Consider the following 18,002-nt stretch of genomic DNA (forward strand, 5'->3'; position numbering starts at 1 on the left):
TAATGAGAACATTATTATAATTGTGTGTTTGGGACATGGCTTTTAATGGTGAGACTTTTGTTTTTGTAATCAGGCTCTCAGAAATGTTATAAAAATTTGGATTTATCTGCAAATTTACCCGTTATCGGCTTTCAAATATAATGAATTATCGGTTATCGATATCGGACAACATTTTCATATTCCTATTTATTATTAGGATCAGGATAACAATTTTATCACAATTTTAGCACAGTTATCCCATTTAAGTAAACATTAGGATGAATTTAAAACTTAATAAATATTGAATATAATCAAGTTTATTTATACAGCTCATTTAATAGAGTGCAATATTACTGAGATACTATTATAATATTTTGAATTGTCATTTTTAATAGATTTACTTAAAAAATATATATAGTTTTAATTTTTGTTATAGTTTATTTTAATTTTAACTTAATTTTAGTTATTGAAGTACCCTACATCAAGTTTAACTAAATGAAAATGATCAATATTGCCTTGGCAACTAGCTGAAATAAAATAAGTTTAAGGTTTTTATATTTTATTTTATTTCAGTTCATGTTTATTTTGTTTTCGATGAACAAAATTCTATTTTAATGGTTTTAGTCAACCCTGAGACAATTTTAACTTTACAAGATATATGTATAAAGATAAATTAAACATGTTTTCTAATCAGTGTATATGTTTTTCCTGTGTCCCATGACCTAATGCCTCAGTGACATCATCCTCTAGGAAGTGACATCATTTTGGTGGGAAAACAACGGCACAAACACCAGTAAGTATTAGCAATGCTGTTGATCAGGGATGACACACATGCAGAGTCTCAGAAAGCTTCTTCATTTGAAAAGATGTGAACCACAGTATTAAAGATGACAACTATTTTGCATTAATCTCTGCGCAGAAATGATGTGTTTGGCGTCTAGAAATTTGCAGTCGCCGATTATTACTCCCCTAAAAAATCACTCTGGATCACTTTAGATCTCTCGTTGACAGTTAAGTGTGGCCATAAAGTTGTCAAAACATTGAGCTGGAGGTCTTTAAATACAGAGCAGATGCAATAATGATGGTATAAGTGAGTAAGTAGGAGCGTCTCACAGTAGCCAAGACCACAACACAGCTGAGCACATCAAACACGCCGCGAAACGGGAAATAATTGATCTTACACTGTCAGCTCAAATTAAAGAGGCTGCGTAATGGATGTGCTGATAGACGGATCAGTCATGCGTCTCAGACTGATGTTTTTAATTCATGTTAAAGGGAGAGTTTGCTTGATCCTTCATTCTTATTGGATGAGCTGCGTTCAAAGCCCTTGTAAAGTGACAATCGACAGCCTACAATTAGAGTAATGAATTATATTATTGGAGGACGCATGGTTTAATCTGATTATTATTATTTGCCACAAAAGATGACATATAGTGAATGCGTGTGTGTGTATATATATATATATATATATATATATATATATATATATATATATATATATATATATATATATATATATATATATATATATATATACACACATTCACTATCTTTTCCAAACTGAAGTTATAAAAATATATATAAACGTATTATATATTCTATCTATCAGGATAGATATATAACTATAATTGATTTTAAATAGATATTATTAATGAATATCAAATAAATAAAATACAATTTAAATATATATTTTCCTGATATTCCTGTATTTTAACATCTAAAAATATCAAATATATATTTTGTGCTTTTTTGAGGTTTAGTTTAACTATTTATTGAACAATGATTTTTAATCATATTGCTGTTGTTTCACCTCCAATGGTGTGTTTCTTTAATTTATAATGATTGTTATGCTTCATTTATAAACATGTTCAATTATTCAGCTACAGTCTGACCAAGCCTTAATGGAAGGACAATAGATGTAATTAGTGGCATTCAAACTGTGTTAATCAAGTCATGTTTGTTAAAGGTAAAGTGTGTTATTTTTTTAACCACTGAAAGCTTTGGCTAAAAGAGTAACATTGACCAATGGCGAGAGTTTGGGGGCGGGACTAGTGACAACCTGTTTGAAAACAGTCATTATTTTTGCAAATCTGATTGGTGAGTCTAGTTGCGCAAAGTGTGTCATAAATTAATTTTGATAAATGCCTTTATAAAGTGGTGACCATACGTGATCACAAAGAAATCTAGATCGAGCAAAAAAAAAAAAAAAAAAAAAAACACACACACAATCCACAAAAATTAGCTGAGCATCACAACCGACGGCATCTGTTTCCAATATGTAGCGCGGCGGAAGGGTGGGTGCTTCATTTAGTGGCAAAAAAAGTACAGCCTACTTTATCTTTAAATAGCCTGCGGCTTTGGGCTGGACGGATGTGTGGCTTATTGTTGTATCCCAGATTCCATGAATCTAGACTACAGCTTCTGTCCTTTGAAGACAACAAGTGTACAATTAGAAGGGAATGTTTGCAATGCTTTTCTGTTGCGCCGGACCCAGATACAGCAGAGAGTGTGTGAGCCCAACACCGTGTGTTTAGGACGGGACGCTTCGACCACATGAAAGCGCTCTGTGACTCATTAACCTCCTGCTCTTTGAAAGCCTTTGAAACAGATAATAATTATAATTTACTGCACAGAAAACTAGGCAGGACTTTTGCTGCAAGTGTCGGGCACTTTTAGACTCTGCATGTGGTTTAGCAGGAAAGGGGAAGTGTCCTTTATGATGAGAAATGATTAAACTGAAAGTGTGTGTGTGTGTGTGTGTGTGTGTGTGTGTGTGTGTGTGTAAATATTAGTGCTGTCAAGTCCATTAATCAGGATTAATCGCATCTAACATAAGTTTGTATTTATAAAAAATATTTGTGTCTATATATATATATTATACATTTACATTATTCATGTACATATGTACATACCTTTTTATATCCTGCAGTGTATATTTATTTCATACATTTCATTTTGAAATTTTAGATTTTTTTTAAATTTTTAGATTAAATTTTAGAAAGATTATATATATATATATATATATATATATGAAAAAAATAACTACAATAGATTTTAATTAGGCTATATATATATATATTTATATATATTTCCTAATATATAAATTTGTACCTGTATTTTCACCAGTGTTTTCACCACTCTCTCTCACACACACACACACACACACACACGCGCGCACACACACACACACACACACACACACACACACACACACACACACACACACACATAAGTATATATATAGTGCTGCATGGGGTTATTTAGACATTATTTGATCTGTTTATTGAACAGATAAACGTTATAATTTGTTGCATAAAAAATAGGCAGGACTTTTGCTGCAAGGGCTTTTAGACACTGCATGTGGTTTATCAGGAACGGGGATTTATTTTGATAAGAAATGGCAAAACCGAAAGTATCTTCTTAATAACTGCATGTCATTTTAGGACATTGCACATTATGGGCTCCATGCATGCTTGGATGCCATTAAATCTGGCTTATTTTCCTTTAAGAGCAGGAAATTCCAGTTTCAGCGGATGCAAATCTATGACAAATTCACACACAGTGATGCTCTAGCAGTTGCCACAATCATCATGATCATTTCCTACTAAACAGCAACCGCAGGAAAACATCTGTCCGGTTTAATGAGAAGACCAGAGCTCGAGGGGCTCTATCCAGGACAAATACTGTGTCATTATTAGTCATGTGCTTCCTACGGCGAGCATCACTACAACTGTTGCTCATGCTTAATGGTAAAGATGTGCTTTTACTGACAGTGATCAAATGCATTATTTTCACCTGATGAACCATAAAAAGGTGAAAAAAAAATCCCACAGATGCACCAGTGTTATTAATAATATTTTAAATTAGTTTTTACATTTTACATTTTCATTTTAGTTATTTAATCCCTTTGTGTGTGTTGTTATCATTTATATTAGTTTTTAAAATTTCTATATATTTTTTTTATTAATTTTATTAGTTATTTTAGTATATCAAGTTAGTTGAAATACATCAAACTAACTGAAATAAAATATGTAATTATTTGTGAGTATTTTGTAAGTAATTATTTTTTTGTTTTGTTTAAGTTACAAAAATATTTTTTTCTGGTTTTAGTTAACTAAAATAATAACCCTGACATTTTTGTTTATATTACTTGTCAAAGCAAAATTTCTCATTTTTATATAATTGTATTATTTTTACATTAATTTCAGTCAGTTTTATTTGATTTCTAGTAAGATATATAGGCCTATATATACATATATATATATATATATATATATATATATATATATATATATATATATATATATATATATATATATATATATATATATATATGTTTCTTTCAGTTTGTTTTATTTCTAATAAGAATATATATATATATATATATATATATATATATATATATATATATATATATATATATACACATATATATTATGTTCTGTTAACGTTCTGTATATCTGTTAACGTATATTTTATTTCAAGTAATGGAAATATTTTAGCTTTTAGTTAACTATAATAACCCTGACATTTTTGTTTGTTATTTTAGTGCATCAAGTAAAACAAAATAAAAGTGATCAATGTCTCATTGCCACCTAGCTGAAATAAAATACATCACTTTTTAAAAATATTATAAGTCAACTTTTATTTCAAGTAACTTTTTTTTTTTTGGTTTTGCTTTAGTTTTAGTTTCCTCCAATAACCCCGAGGTGCACATTGAAGGACCTGAGCCATATCTAGACCAGAGGATCACAGATATACGAAGTAAGTATCCGCCTAGCATACTACACACAGTATACTGCCTTTTCAGCATAGTTTGAAAAATGTATATAAAATGATGATAGTTAATAATCCAGATTTAGATGCTGAGACTGTTGTAGAAAAGCTGAACTCCTGGTGAATGACTAAAAATGGAAGTTGCACTGAAATCCACAAAATTCCACTGGTCAGGCCGAGCTCAAGCCACAGAGATCAATGTCACACACATCGACAGTCCGTCGTCTGTGCCAGCGTGCCGAAATAAAGATCCCTTACCCACAATACTAACAGCAGAAAAGATCTTCTCTGAATTAGTGCAGGGTATAATGCAGCGTAAAACAACCTAGCGTGCATTTACACTAGAGTACAATGAGCTAACCAATCAGAAACATGCAGAATACCTGTGTGATTTTGTGTAGAACAACAGGATTTTAATGATATCTTTCTAACTAATTTTGCCATATCACTATTGGTCTTATATGTTGGGGTTCTTTACTCTAAATGACGCCTGTATCTGTCCTTATGTTTACTTGATTTTAATCTTTTTTTCCCCTTTTATAGGGTTTCTGTAAATTTTCAGACCGCGTTTTTCTACAGTGTGTTCAGGGGACAGGCAGCTAGTGGATAGTGAGGAGATGTTTGCTGGATGTGACAAAAAATGTTTTGGCCTAAAAAACACGTGACATCGCTTGGAGCAGCTTTAACAAAATATTGAAGGGCATGCATTATGAAAAAAAGTAAATTTATTTACATTTATCATTTATTATAGGACCAGAAAACATTTAGCCCCGACCTGAACACTGAAAGATCAAGCTTAAACAACAAATGATTATGTTGAACAAAGATTTTATATATGCATTTGACAGACGCATTTATGCAAAGCCACTTTAGTTGCATTGAAGGTTCACATTTCATCAGTTCATGTATTCCCTGGGAATCAAACCCATGACCTTGCTGTTGTTTGAGTATCAAGAAGGTATGTTTAAACAAAACCATGTGGCGGATGATATAAAATAATAATCCTGATGAAAATATTTTTATTTCTAGTTTTCTATTATTCACTCGACCAACACAATTACATCAATCACTAAAGATGTGTAGGTCAATAGTGTTGCTTTTACACATTTTATTTCTAACAATAAGATATTCCTCTTTAAGTTTAAGTACAAAGCCAATAGGTTCAATAGAGCATGACATATGTTCAGCAGCTCTTCATGAGGGTTTCAGGCCTCTGGGGACAGGTTGAGAGGAAGGTTTTTGTCAATGGGATTCTACTCATGGTGGTCTGGGTCAGTTAAACAGCCAGAGGAGACACACACACACACACACACACACACACACACACACACACACACACACACACACACACACACACACGTGTGATGTTCTGAAGGCCGTTCACAGATAAAGTGATAACTGCTGCTTTTAACCAGTTCCTCTTCATCACTGAATTATTAATAAACGCTGTAAATCCTGTCAGGCGAGCTGTCAACACAACAAACTGTTCTATTAGATTCTGTATGAGACTCCAGATGGCTCAAGATGATAGAACAATATCTTTGTCATTTTTGTGTATCATGTTGAATGAATGTTTGCAAAAAGCTTCTGTGTTATTTTAGAGGAAGGATCCATTTTCTTGTGAAATCCACATATGGGTTATCTGTTCAGTAAATGCCATGTTGTGCAAAATATAGAGAAAGAGTGAACATTTTTACATTGTAATTGAGTGAATATATATACACACACACACACACACACACACATATATATATATATATATATATATATATATATATATATATATACTTAGGAGGTACCGGCTACTTTGGGACAAACAAAACCCAAAACATTACATTAGAAGGGTTAGTGAGCTACCATAAACTTGAAAAGGAGGGAAAGCTTAAAATAATTATAATAATAATAATAATATATATATATATATATATATATATATATATATATATATATATAAAGCTAACACTGCTGTTCAAAAGTTTGGGATTGGTAAGACTTTATTTAAAAAAGTTTTATTTGAGTGTATATATATATTATATCAACAAACTTTTATGCCAGATGTGATTAATCGATTTGACAGCACATTTTGCATGTCAGTTATTTTAAATTGTAAATATTTCACAATATTACATTTTTTTTTGTATTTAAAAATAAATAAATGCAACCATACACTCACCTAAAGGATTACTAGGAACACCATACTAATACTGTGTTTGACCCCCTTTCGCCTTCAGAACTGCCTTAATTCTACGTGGCATTGATTCAACAAGGTGCTGAAAGCATTCTTTAGAAATGTTGGCCCATATTGATAGGATAGCATCTTGCAGTTGATGGAGATTTGTGGGATGCACATCCAGGGCACGAAGCTCCCGTTCCACCACATCCCAAAGATGCTCTATTGGGTTGAGATCTGGTGACTGTGGGGGCCATTTTAGTACAGTGAACTCATTGTCATGTTCAAGAAACCAATTTGAAATGATTCGAGCTTTGTGACATGGTGCATTATCCTGCTGGAAGTAGCCATCAGAGGATGGGTACATGGTGGTCATAAAGGGATGGACATGGTCAGAAACAATGCTCAGGTAGGCCGTGGCATTTAAACGATGCCCAATTGGCACTAAGGGGCCTAAAGTGTGCCAAGAAAACATCCCCCACACCATTACACCACCACCACCAGCCTGCACAGTGGTAACAAGGCATGATGGATCCATGTTCTCATTCTGTTTACGCCAAATTCTGACTCTACCATCTGAATGTCTCAACAGAAATCGAGACTCATCAGACCAGGCAACATTTTTCCAGTCTTCAACTGTCCAATTTTGGTGAGCTCGTGCAAATTGTAGCCTCTTTTTCCTATTTGTAGTGGAGATGAGTGGTACCCGGTGGGGTCTTCTGCTGTTGTAGCCCATCCGCCTCAAGGTTGTGCGTGTTGTGGCCTCACAAATGCTTTGCTGCATACCTCGGTTGTAACGAGTGGTTATTTCAGTCAAAGTTGCTCTTCTATCAGCTTGAATCAGTCGGCCCATTCTTCTCTGACCTCTAGCATCAACAAGGCATTTTCGCCCACAGGACTGCCGCATACTGGATGTTTTTCCCTTTTCCCACCATTCTTTGTAAACCCTAGAAATGGTTGTGCGTGAAAATCCCAGTAACTGAGCAGATTGTAAAATATTCAGACCGGCCCGTCTGGCACCAACAACCATGCCACGCTCAGAATTGCTTAAATCACCTTTCTTTCCCATTCTGACATTCAGTTTGGAGTTCAGGAGATTGTCTTGACCAGGACCACACCCCTAAATGCATTGAAGCAACTGCCATGTGATTGGTTGATTAGATAATTGCATTAATGAGAAATTGAACAGGTGTTCCTAATAATCCTTTAGGTGAGTGTATATATATATATATATATATATATATATATATATATATATGTGTGTGTGTGTGTGTGTGTGTGTATGTGTGTATGTGTGTATATTATTATATTTATATATATGAGTTATGACAACTTAAGTCCATTGTGTTAGAGGAACTTAATAATTTGTAGCATAGCTTTACAAATTGCTTCAATTAAGTTTTGACTTAAGTTGTGCCCCTGGAACCCTTTAATCTTACATGTTATAATCAACAGCTAGTTTAGCACATGCTACATGTAACTTACTGTACTTGGCATGTAAATCTAATGAACAAATAAGATATTACTTGTCATTGACATTAGCACAATCATTGGTTATAGTCATTTTAGTGTATTATTTCACAGAATTTTTCATCTGAAACCATGCATTTATTTTAGAGTGGTTGTGAAAAAATATGTGGAATCTATTTATTTTGATTCTAAAATATTGTTTCAACAGGAAGCACCTGCAGCAAACCTTCTTATGAATCATAATGTTCAGAAATCAAGCACTGCTTATGTGAATTCTCTCATGAACTAATCTGTTAGCAGACCTGTAAACAACCAAATGTGCGTCTTCATCGCATCAAAACACCGGGAAGGAATGATTAGGAATGATTTTGGGTCTTTCCAGCAACCACCCATTGCCGTCTTCCACCGGTAAGCTAAACGCTGCATCATGGTGTGTGTGATAAAGGTTGTTATCTTCTTCATCCAGCTCACAGATGACCCAGCGAGGGGCCAGACACCAGATGATTGTTTGTGGCATTGATGTAACGTCTAGAACAGCTTCAGTCTGTAATTATGTGAAGGAGACAGACACGCTGAAGAGGAATATTCCTGAGCACGTAAAAAACTGATGTACAGTCGTCTCTACGCCCACCTGGCGAAACCGATGAAACATTAAAACATTCAGAAACTGAAGATCGTACAGTGAAACATCTCAGTTTTGGTTCTCGCCAGCTGGAGTTTCTGTGGTTAACTCCTGCATCAAATACTGTTGAGTCTGTTGTAATGCTCAGATGCATGACCAATACTTATTTATACTGTCATTTTACTGAGCTTATGTCTTGTCTTTACTTTCATTGCAGGTCTCGGGTTTCAGATGGTGGTGGTTAGTAATAGAGATGTGTATATGTTCAGAATGCATACTAACTAATATTTCTGCAAGCAAGTAGTAATCCAGCATTCATATGTCATAGGTCAAGTCTAATTTCTATAGCGCTTTGTACAATACAGATTGTTTCAAAGCAGCTTTACAGTGATAAACTGAAAAAATAATGATTCACTGATGCAAAATGAATTCAGTTCTTCTGTAAAGCAGCTCTAACAAGATAATAGTGTCGTCATTCAGCTGAAGTCAGTTCAGTGTTGATTCAGTTCTGTTCAATATCTGTAAAGATTCGCTGATGAAATGAGTTTAATTCAGCTATAAGCAGAAGACAGTCCACTTTGATTCAAATTCAGTTCAATAACAGTGTGTCCATGTTTCAAAAATAGTCAATTATGAAACAAAAACGAATCAGCTACATATAAAACATAATAGGTCAAGAACGAGATATTTAAAAATATATATATTCTATTCATACAAAATAGTATTTATTTCAGAGATGATGGACGCACACATGCATGTAATACAGTAAAGAGATCATGTGTCAACAATAGACAAAGCTACATTTAATAGCCTTCATATTTGCATATGGTTTATTATCAAAGTCTCTTTCAAAGTCTGTTTTAGCATGGGCAAGTCCTGTCTGCTTGAATGGGGAAATCCTAAAATATCAAAAACTTTCCAAACTCACAATAAAATAACATATTTCAAATTAACAACAACATCGGACATGAACTTTGGCTCTTTTATTTAAGGCGGGACTTCCCATTTATAAGTAATATGAGTGCACTGCCTTTGAATAACTTTAGTATTGTTTAACATATGATTTTTTTTTTTGAAAATAGCAGCCAGGATACAGTATATACTGTGCACTATTCGGTAGTCTTCCATTTCGAACATAACCAATATCAAGCCCACTTCTTCCAAACTCATTAGTTGATAAAACTGCAAAAACAAGTATTTATTTCTGAAAACATCTTTGGCGTTTGCTGAATTAAACATGCATCATGATGGTCATGTGACAATACAGCAGCATACTATTTGAAATGTTTATTGTACTGTTATTTAGGAATAATAGTGCTCAGAAATTCATTCATAACATGGCATTATTATTATTAAATTTAAATTAAACTAAAACCATAAATTACTTACTTAAAAACTTAAAAAATATATATAAAAAAAACTTTATTTTTACTTTAAAGGGTATAAAGGGTATAAAGAGAATACTTTTTGTGCGCAAAAACAAACAAAAATAACGACTTTACTCAACTCTTCATTTTCTTCTGTGTTTCTCTGAGTGAGTTCACGCATGCGCGAGAAATGAAAGCTTTAGCATAAGTTCTGCCAGGAAGACACTACATATTACCTTCACATCTATCCAATCATGTCCTAATACTTGCTGTATAAAAGATTGGTACACATGTTTGAATTCGCAGATGCTGACGCAACAATTACCTCCACCCTCCCCTCCACCACCAGGATGGTCCTGTCCATACCTCCGGGGGGTCGCCTGCGCCCCTGCCTTATAAATAATTGCTTGCTTGGCTGTCAATAAATTAGTGCTTTGTTACATCATTCTGTCTCCCGAGTCTTTCTGGTAGAACTGAGAAGATGACGCAGATGGGTCTCGATGTGGTGTTTAAAATGGTAGTGTGCATTTGCTGAATGTCCGAATCGTGAGAAACCGACGAGAAAACGTAAAAGTGCCTTACCAATGCCGCAAAATGAATGGTTTACCTTTCATACTTTCCCATCAAATGATCGTGAGCGTCCTCTTCTCAGTTCTCACGCATGCGTTGTGTTGCTCTCGTGAACTCACTCAGAGGCCCACACGGAAGAAGTAGTTATTTTTGTTTTTGCGCACAAAAAGTATTCTCGTGGCTTGATAAACTTAGTTAAAGGGGTGGTATAATGCCCTTTGTGAATGTGTGAATGTGAAGTTTTAGCTCAAAATACCCCACAGTTATTTTTATATACTGTAGCATGTCACTTTTTGAGGGTGAGCAAAAATGCAACGTTTTGTGTCTTTTCCTTTAAATGCAAATGAGCTGCTGCTCCCGGCACAGGGGGCGGAGCTTCAACAGCTTGTGTCCTTTTACCTCACACACACATGCACTGAAAATTTCACAAACTTTTAGCCTTTTATGTTTAAACCGGAGTCAGACAATAATGGAGAGACTCAAGAAGAAGTGACAACATGTAGAAGCAACAGGACATTTCTGAATGGTTAGTTGATGAATTTATGTAGCTTATGTGTAGTTATCTTCTAGTCATTGATTAGCATATTCTGTCATGATAATCTATAAATCACGTTCCCGGGGGCGGGGTTTATGTAAATTCTAGGGTTTGTGATGTCACTAACCCTGGAGGAATGTCTTGTAGTCTCTACCAGCCGTTTGTTGTAGCCCTTAAAAAGCGATTTCTTTAAAAGCAAATATCTCCCTTTGCTTTGAACTTTGAGCGTTGTAACTTTGCAGATGTTGTTTATGCTCAAACAGCAACATTACACACTAACTAAAGTTAGAAAAGTCAAATCATAATCAACCACCCCTTTAAGGTTGAGCCACTGTAGTCACTTGGACTATTTTAACGATGTCTTTACTAACTTTCTGGGCCGGCAAGTTTCAATAACATAGAAGCCTATGAAGGAGTGAGACAGCTCTCAGATTTCATCAAAAATATCTTAATTTGTGTTCTGAAGATGAACGAAGGTCTTACGGGGCTGGAACAACATGAGGACGAGTAATTACTGACAGAATTTTCAGTTTTGGTGAACTAACCCTTTAAAACTTACATTTCTTTCAGCCAGTTGCCAACATTTTCATCTAGTTTAACGTGATGTACTAAAATAATTAAAACTAAACAAACCTGAACTAATGAATAAAAATGTATAAAAAACTAGAAAATGCATTTAAATAGACAGAAAACACAAAAATACTCAAACAAAATTACTACAACTTTAAAGTGAAAACAGAAAATATAAAAATCCAATAAAATCCCATTCAAAATATGAATAAAAACAAATATACATGTATATACATATATGTATTTATATTTATATATAGATGTGCTTCAGAAAGGTGAAAAGGTGGATAATATGAGCTTCAGTATAACTCATACTTGACCTCTAGGGAGATGTGGGTGACAGTCATAATTTGAAGGGGAAGGTAAACAGTGAAAGATGAGCTTTCTGTGGCTTAATTCGCTCAAATTCCCCATTACACAGAATATATTTCCATATCAAGTGAAACATGAGATTTGAACAACATCATGACGGTGATCCTTACATCAGTTTGAGGAATATTCTCCGTGTCCTGTGTGTGTGAAACTGAAGATCAGGAGGGAAACCTCAGAGCACAACGTGTGCTTGTGATGAATGAAGGGGTGAACACAATGTCATGTTATTCAAACGGCCGTATTTCATATCCTGACTAGACCACACACACTATTGTGTTTCCAGTCACAATGCTAGCACTGTAACCTCACACCGTGCTAGAAACTGTTTCTTCAACATTAGCATTTTGCATGTCATGTATTTACCATATATGTGTTTTTAACAATTGCAGGGTTTTTTTTTTTTGTCTTTTGTTTGTAGATTTTGAGATATATGCTGTATTCTAAAGCCTTATAATTGGCACGCAAAGGCTATTCCAAAAGGTAAGCAGCAACTTTTGCTATATTTATATTTATTTATTTATTTATTTGTATAAAAATGTTTATGAAATTATATATTATACATTTATATAAATATTGTCAGTTTACAAAACCTATTTCATTCCCATATATATATATATATATATATATATATATATATATTTATTAAATATATTTAAATACAAATTAAATACGTTTTTTGGTAAAATTTTGGTAAATATAATAATTATTATTATTATTATGATTAGTAAAGAATAACAGTAATAATAATAATCATCTTTTTTTGCAAATAAATACTTCCAAAGCTGGACATTTCATTCCAATATGTATTGTACTTTATTTTGTAAATAAATATTATTTATTATTATTGTTATTAATAATAATCATCATCATCTTTTTTTGGAAACAAACATTTCCTAAGCTTGACATTTCATTCCCATATTTTATTTTATTATTGTATTTTTGTAAAATTATTATTATTGTGATTGTGATTCTTATGATAATAATAATCATATTTTACCAAAGCTTGACATTTTATTTCCATTTTTTTTCTCTCTGTTCACAGCTCACTACAACATTTTTTGTTTTATTTTATTTGTGTTTTTTTGTCTCTATAGCTCACTAGTCCATTTTTGTTTTGTTTTATTTTGTTGTTTTGTTTTGTTTTGTCTATGTTCACAGCTCACTAGCCCATTTTTGTTTTGTTTTATTTAGTTGTTTTTTGTTTTGTTTTGTCTATGTTCACAGCTCACTAGCCCATTTTTATTTTGTTTTATTTAGTTGTTTTTTGTTTTGTTTTGTCTATGTTCACAGCTCACTAGCCCATTTTTATTTTGTTGTTTTGTATTGTTGTTTGTTTGGTCTCTGTTTTTCAGTCAGTTGAGCAGATGGAGCGCCGGCCCAGAGTTCAGTCAGGATCCTGTTATCAGTGATGGCCTGATGGATCAGTCGATTGTGTTTCGTCTTCACCGATGACTGCAGGAATGTGTCTGATGAAGAACAGGAATGATGCTGCAGTGTTGCTGTCTGATGAGTGGGGAAATTATTTCTGATCATAAATCCAGAATCACACACACACACACACACACACACACACACACACACACACACACACACACACACACACACAAAAACCATTCAGAGGTCAATCAGACTTCTTCGTGAAATCTTAATTAAATATAAATATAAATATTTCCACTATAGAGATTTAGAAGTAAAGTCTCACTTTATGCCCATAATTGAGCTGCAATCAAAAATAGATATGTTGATATAAATAAACACAAAGATTTCTCATCAAATTCTTCAAGATAAAATGATAATGATTGAGAATGATTTTATTTCTCTGTAATCGACTTTTGTGTCTTTTAGATTGGGGATTAGGAGTTGATTATTAAATTATTACACATCAAATTGCAAATCCTAAATTGGATGAAACACAATAACTCATTAATCAGTTGTTAAAAGTCACATCGTTTGTTTAGTCTTTCTTTCTCTTGTTTATATTTTCCTTTTCTTTTTCATATTTATCTGACTTGTGCTATATTGTGAAAGTTTGTGTTTATGTATATACATACAAATGATCACATTATCACACATTTAAGTACCTTAGTATGTACATGGGTAATTTAAATACTACCATACTTTCATGGTACAGCTACAAAAAAAAAAACAAAAAAAAACATGGTAATACCATGGTACTTTTTTTGTATTTTGTGTGTGTGTGTGTGTTAGTGTGTCAAATATAAAAACTGCATTGTCAGAATGTTGATTAATTTTTTTTTTTTTTTTGCTTTTTCCTTGTTTTTACTGAAAATAAATAAAAAATACAATTCAATTCAATAAAATTCAACAAAATCTATGAAAAAATGTAGATCTTTGTGTCAGCATCTCAATCTGATCCATTATAAACATCAAAGGCATTGTAACTAATTTGCATATCAATGACATCACCCCCACAATCCATCAGTCCTGTCGTTATCTCCTCCAATCAGCTCACAGGTGTTAATCTTCACTGGTCTGGCCATCTGAAGCTGATCAGCTGTTTTAAGTCTCAGTCCGGGCCGTGAGGTGTGTTTGACTGTCCTGCTCATGTTAATGATGGTGTGTGTGGATCTCAGTGTCCTGTTTTTAATGTTAAGTCTCTGTTCTCCTGCTTTTATAAACACAGAAAATGTTAACGTGCAAGAAAAGCTGTTTTTAAGCTCCATGGGTCTCTCAAGTCGACCGAAACCGTCCCATCAGGCTCCGGTTCCCTCTCTGCTGTGGAAGATCTTCAAGAAGAGCAGCTGGACGTCCCACACTGACCCATGCGTGGTGTCCGAGTACGGCGTCCGAGGAAACATCGTGAGGTTCATCCAGGACCAAGGTGAGGCCTTGAGGATTTGGGTCAACCTTATGTTAAATCATATGTCTCAGTTTTTTGGGGGAAGTTTTCAGAATTAAACCAAAGTGAATTGATTCAGAATTGATGCCATCTGTTTTATTGTCCCGTTCTCTAAAAAGTTTTCTTGGGAATCATTGCAATCAGTTTAGTTCTTTCCATGTTAGTTTTCTGTAAAATCTTTTTTACAGACAAAAATTGTAAAACTTATGACTTGATTCTCCAGGAAGTGACTTCATTATGGGTGGTTGGACATCATTAAGCATTATTGTGTAAATCAAGTTAGTGTAATCAGACTTTTACACCCTTTTATAGAAATAACACCACAGACTGGTCAGTTTTGAGATTTTAGCCTGTTATATGCCTTTCAGACTAATAGAAAGAAAAAAAAATCCAAAATATACTTTAAGTGTTTATTTTACTGCACTTTATCTGTTTGTGTCTGTAGATTTCAATTACAATACATATCTTTAAAGGTTGTGAGTTTTTTTTCTTCTCCTGTACATGCACCAAAAATGTACAGTTTTATTCCTATCTATTCTGGATGTTTTTACTGAGGGGTTTGTTAGTAGGATATCATTCACTTGATTTGATACAACATTTCATTCATAAAAACATGGTGAAAATGTTTTCCCCCTGCTGTTGACAGTATTTTCTGATTTACAGAGCAATAAAAAGAGATAAAAAATCACCTCTGTAAAAACCTGTCTCTAATATCATAATAAAAAAGCAGTTTTGAACCTGGTGTCCTCCAGTGTTCAGATTTCTGTTATGGAAATATATGCAAATTAGTGGGTGTTTAATTCGATAATGCCTCGGTTGCATATCTAAACATTTCAGAAAACTTACAAAAAACACAACTTGCATACAAAAAATGTTTGCAATTCTTAATGTAATCAGTCAACTGGGAAAGTACGCTCAGAAAAAAAAAAGGTTCAACGGAATTCTAAATAGAACTCTAGGATTCTCAACTCTTCTATATAAGGGGAAATGTCTTAAATTACTGCATAATGCTTTCATGTTTAACAGGTTCTTTTAAATGTTTCTATTGGTAAAGTACGTTTATGAACTGTTTAATTAAAAACATTTTTTTTTTAAATGAATTAAAAGTAAATCCACAAAAGGGTCCCATGAAAGGTTCTATATATGGAACACCTGACTGAACCCTTTAGGGTTCCTTATACAGAACCTTTTCCTATAAGTGTGGTGATATTGTTTTTTTGTTGTTGTTTTTTTTAACCCTATTCATCTGGGGTGTCTTGTCCATAATAATAACCCTTATGTTACCAAATGAAACCCTATGTTAACCCTTATGTACCCCAAACAGGTAGTGTGATCTCCGCTCCGGCCGTCCACTGCTTTAACTGTGAGCGAAAGCATCTGTTTTTCAACATGTCGGTGCTGGAGGATGTTGAGCAACTCTCCTTCGCGCAGCTGGAGATGAAGTTCAAGCAGGACCTGGCTCACCTGGGACAGCATGTTTTCAGCGTGGACCTGTACAGGGTTTTAAGGACCACGCTGAAGGGAGTGAGTCCCGAGTCCAGCCGTAGATTACTCCAGTCTCAGTCTCTCGGGCCGGGTGCGCACGGGTCAGTGCTGGTCAATCTGACAGACCTGGCTGAATCCTGGAGGAAACCTGGGAAGAACTACGGGATGCAGCTTGAGATGCAGCTCACGCATCTGAGCAACATGCTTCAGGAGCATGCGCACGTGAAGAGCGTGCAGTTCCCGGAGATGCACACGTCTCTGGTGGTGGTGTCGCTGAACCCGCTTCAGTGCAGGTCCAGGAGAAAGAGGAGCGCGCCGTATTACTTACCCGTGACCCCCAGTAACGTGTGCAAACCCAGGAGGCTTTACATTGACTTTAAAGACGTGGGCTGGCAGGACTGGATCATTGCTCCTCAGGGATACTTAGCCAATTACTGCCACGGCGAGTGTCCGTTCCCTCTGAGCGAGAGTTTGAACGGGACCAATCACGCCATCCTGCAGACGCTGGTGCACTCGTTCGACCCGAAAGGAACGCCTCAGCCCTGCTGCGTTCCCATCAAACTCTCGCCCATCTCCATGCTCTACTACGACAACAACGACAATGTGGTTCTTCGACATTATGAAGACATGGTGGTGGATGAGTGTGGATGCAGATGAACTCATTTTAAACATCTTTCTCAAACACTGATTAAAAGGTGAATGGTGTTTTAGAGTTGATTAACAATGATAATGTGGATGCTTTTAGACATGGAGGACATTATGGGAGAATGTGGATGCAGGCAGACGGAGCTGTGACGTGTTCAAAATAAACTTCATTTTATAATAAATTGCTTTTTTTCCATCAAACATGGTTTAAGTGGTTTTTAATATATTAGACTAGAGGCATGTTCATGTTTAATGATGTATTAGACCTTCATTGGAATCTGTTTGAAATATCCATATTACAAGGACAAATTAAATTCCTATTAAATTGTAATATGTTAGTGGACTTTGCAATCCAGACTGAAATATTTGTGTAGTTTCTGTTGTGTAAATGAGTAACAAAACCACGACAGATAAATCTGTGGCATATGTATGTACAGTACTGGTCAAAATTTAGGAACATTTTAGGAAACATGACTATTTTTATTGTTTTGAAAAAAGTATCTTATGCTCATCAAGTCTACATTTATTTGATAAAAAACAGGGAAAAAAAAAGTAGAAAAAAGGTACAAAAGCTGTCGCTG

At 34.4% G+C, this 18,002-nt stretch overlaps 1 protein-coding gene across 2 annotated transcripts; it reads left to right on the top strand.

Moving 5' to 3' along the window:
- The first annotated feature begins 14,713 nt into the window (after nt 1-14,713).
- On the top strand, nt 14,714-17,619 carry gdf3 (growth differentiation factor 3). 2 transcript variants are annotated; one of them, XM_079853663.1, is made up of 3 exons: nt 14,714-14,975; nt 15,076-15,273; nt 16,616-17,619. In XM_079853663.1, the coding sequence occupies exons 2-3, from the start codon at nt 15,114-15,116 to the stop codon at nt 17,431-17,433; spliced, it is 978 nt and encodes a 325-aa protein (XP_079709789.1). In that variant the 5' UTR covers nt 14,714-14,975; nt 15,076-15,113; the 3' UTR covers nt 17,434-17,619. The 2 variants fall into 2 exon arrangements, with proteins under 2 accessions (XP_079709789.1, XP_079709788.1); XM_079853662.1 differs by lacking the exon at nt 14,714-14,975 and having other exon boundaries at nt 14,982-15,273; nt 16,616-17,524.
- The last annotated feature ends 383 nt before the right edge of the window (nt 17,620-18,002 follow it).

This window comes from Squalius cephalus, assembly GCF_949319135.1.
Source record: "Squalius cephalus genome assembly, chromosome: 20".
Taxonomy (NCBI): Eukaryota; Metazoa; Chordata; class Actinopteri; order Cypriniformes; family Leuciscidae; genus Squalius; species Squalius cephalus.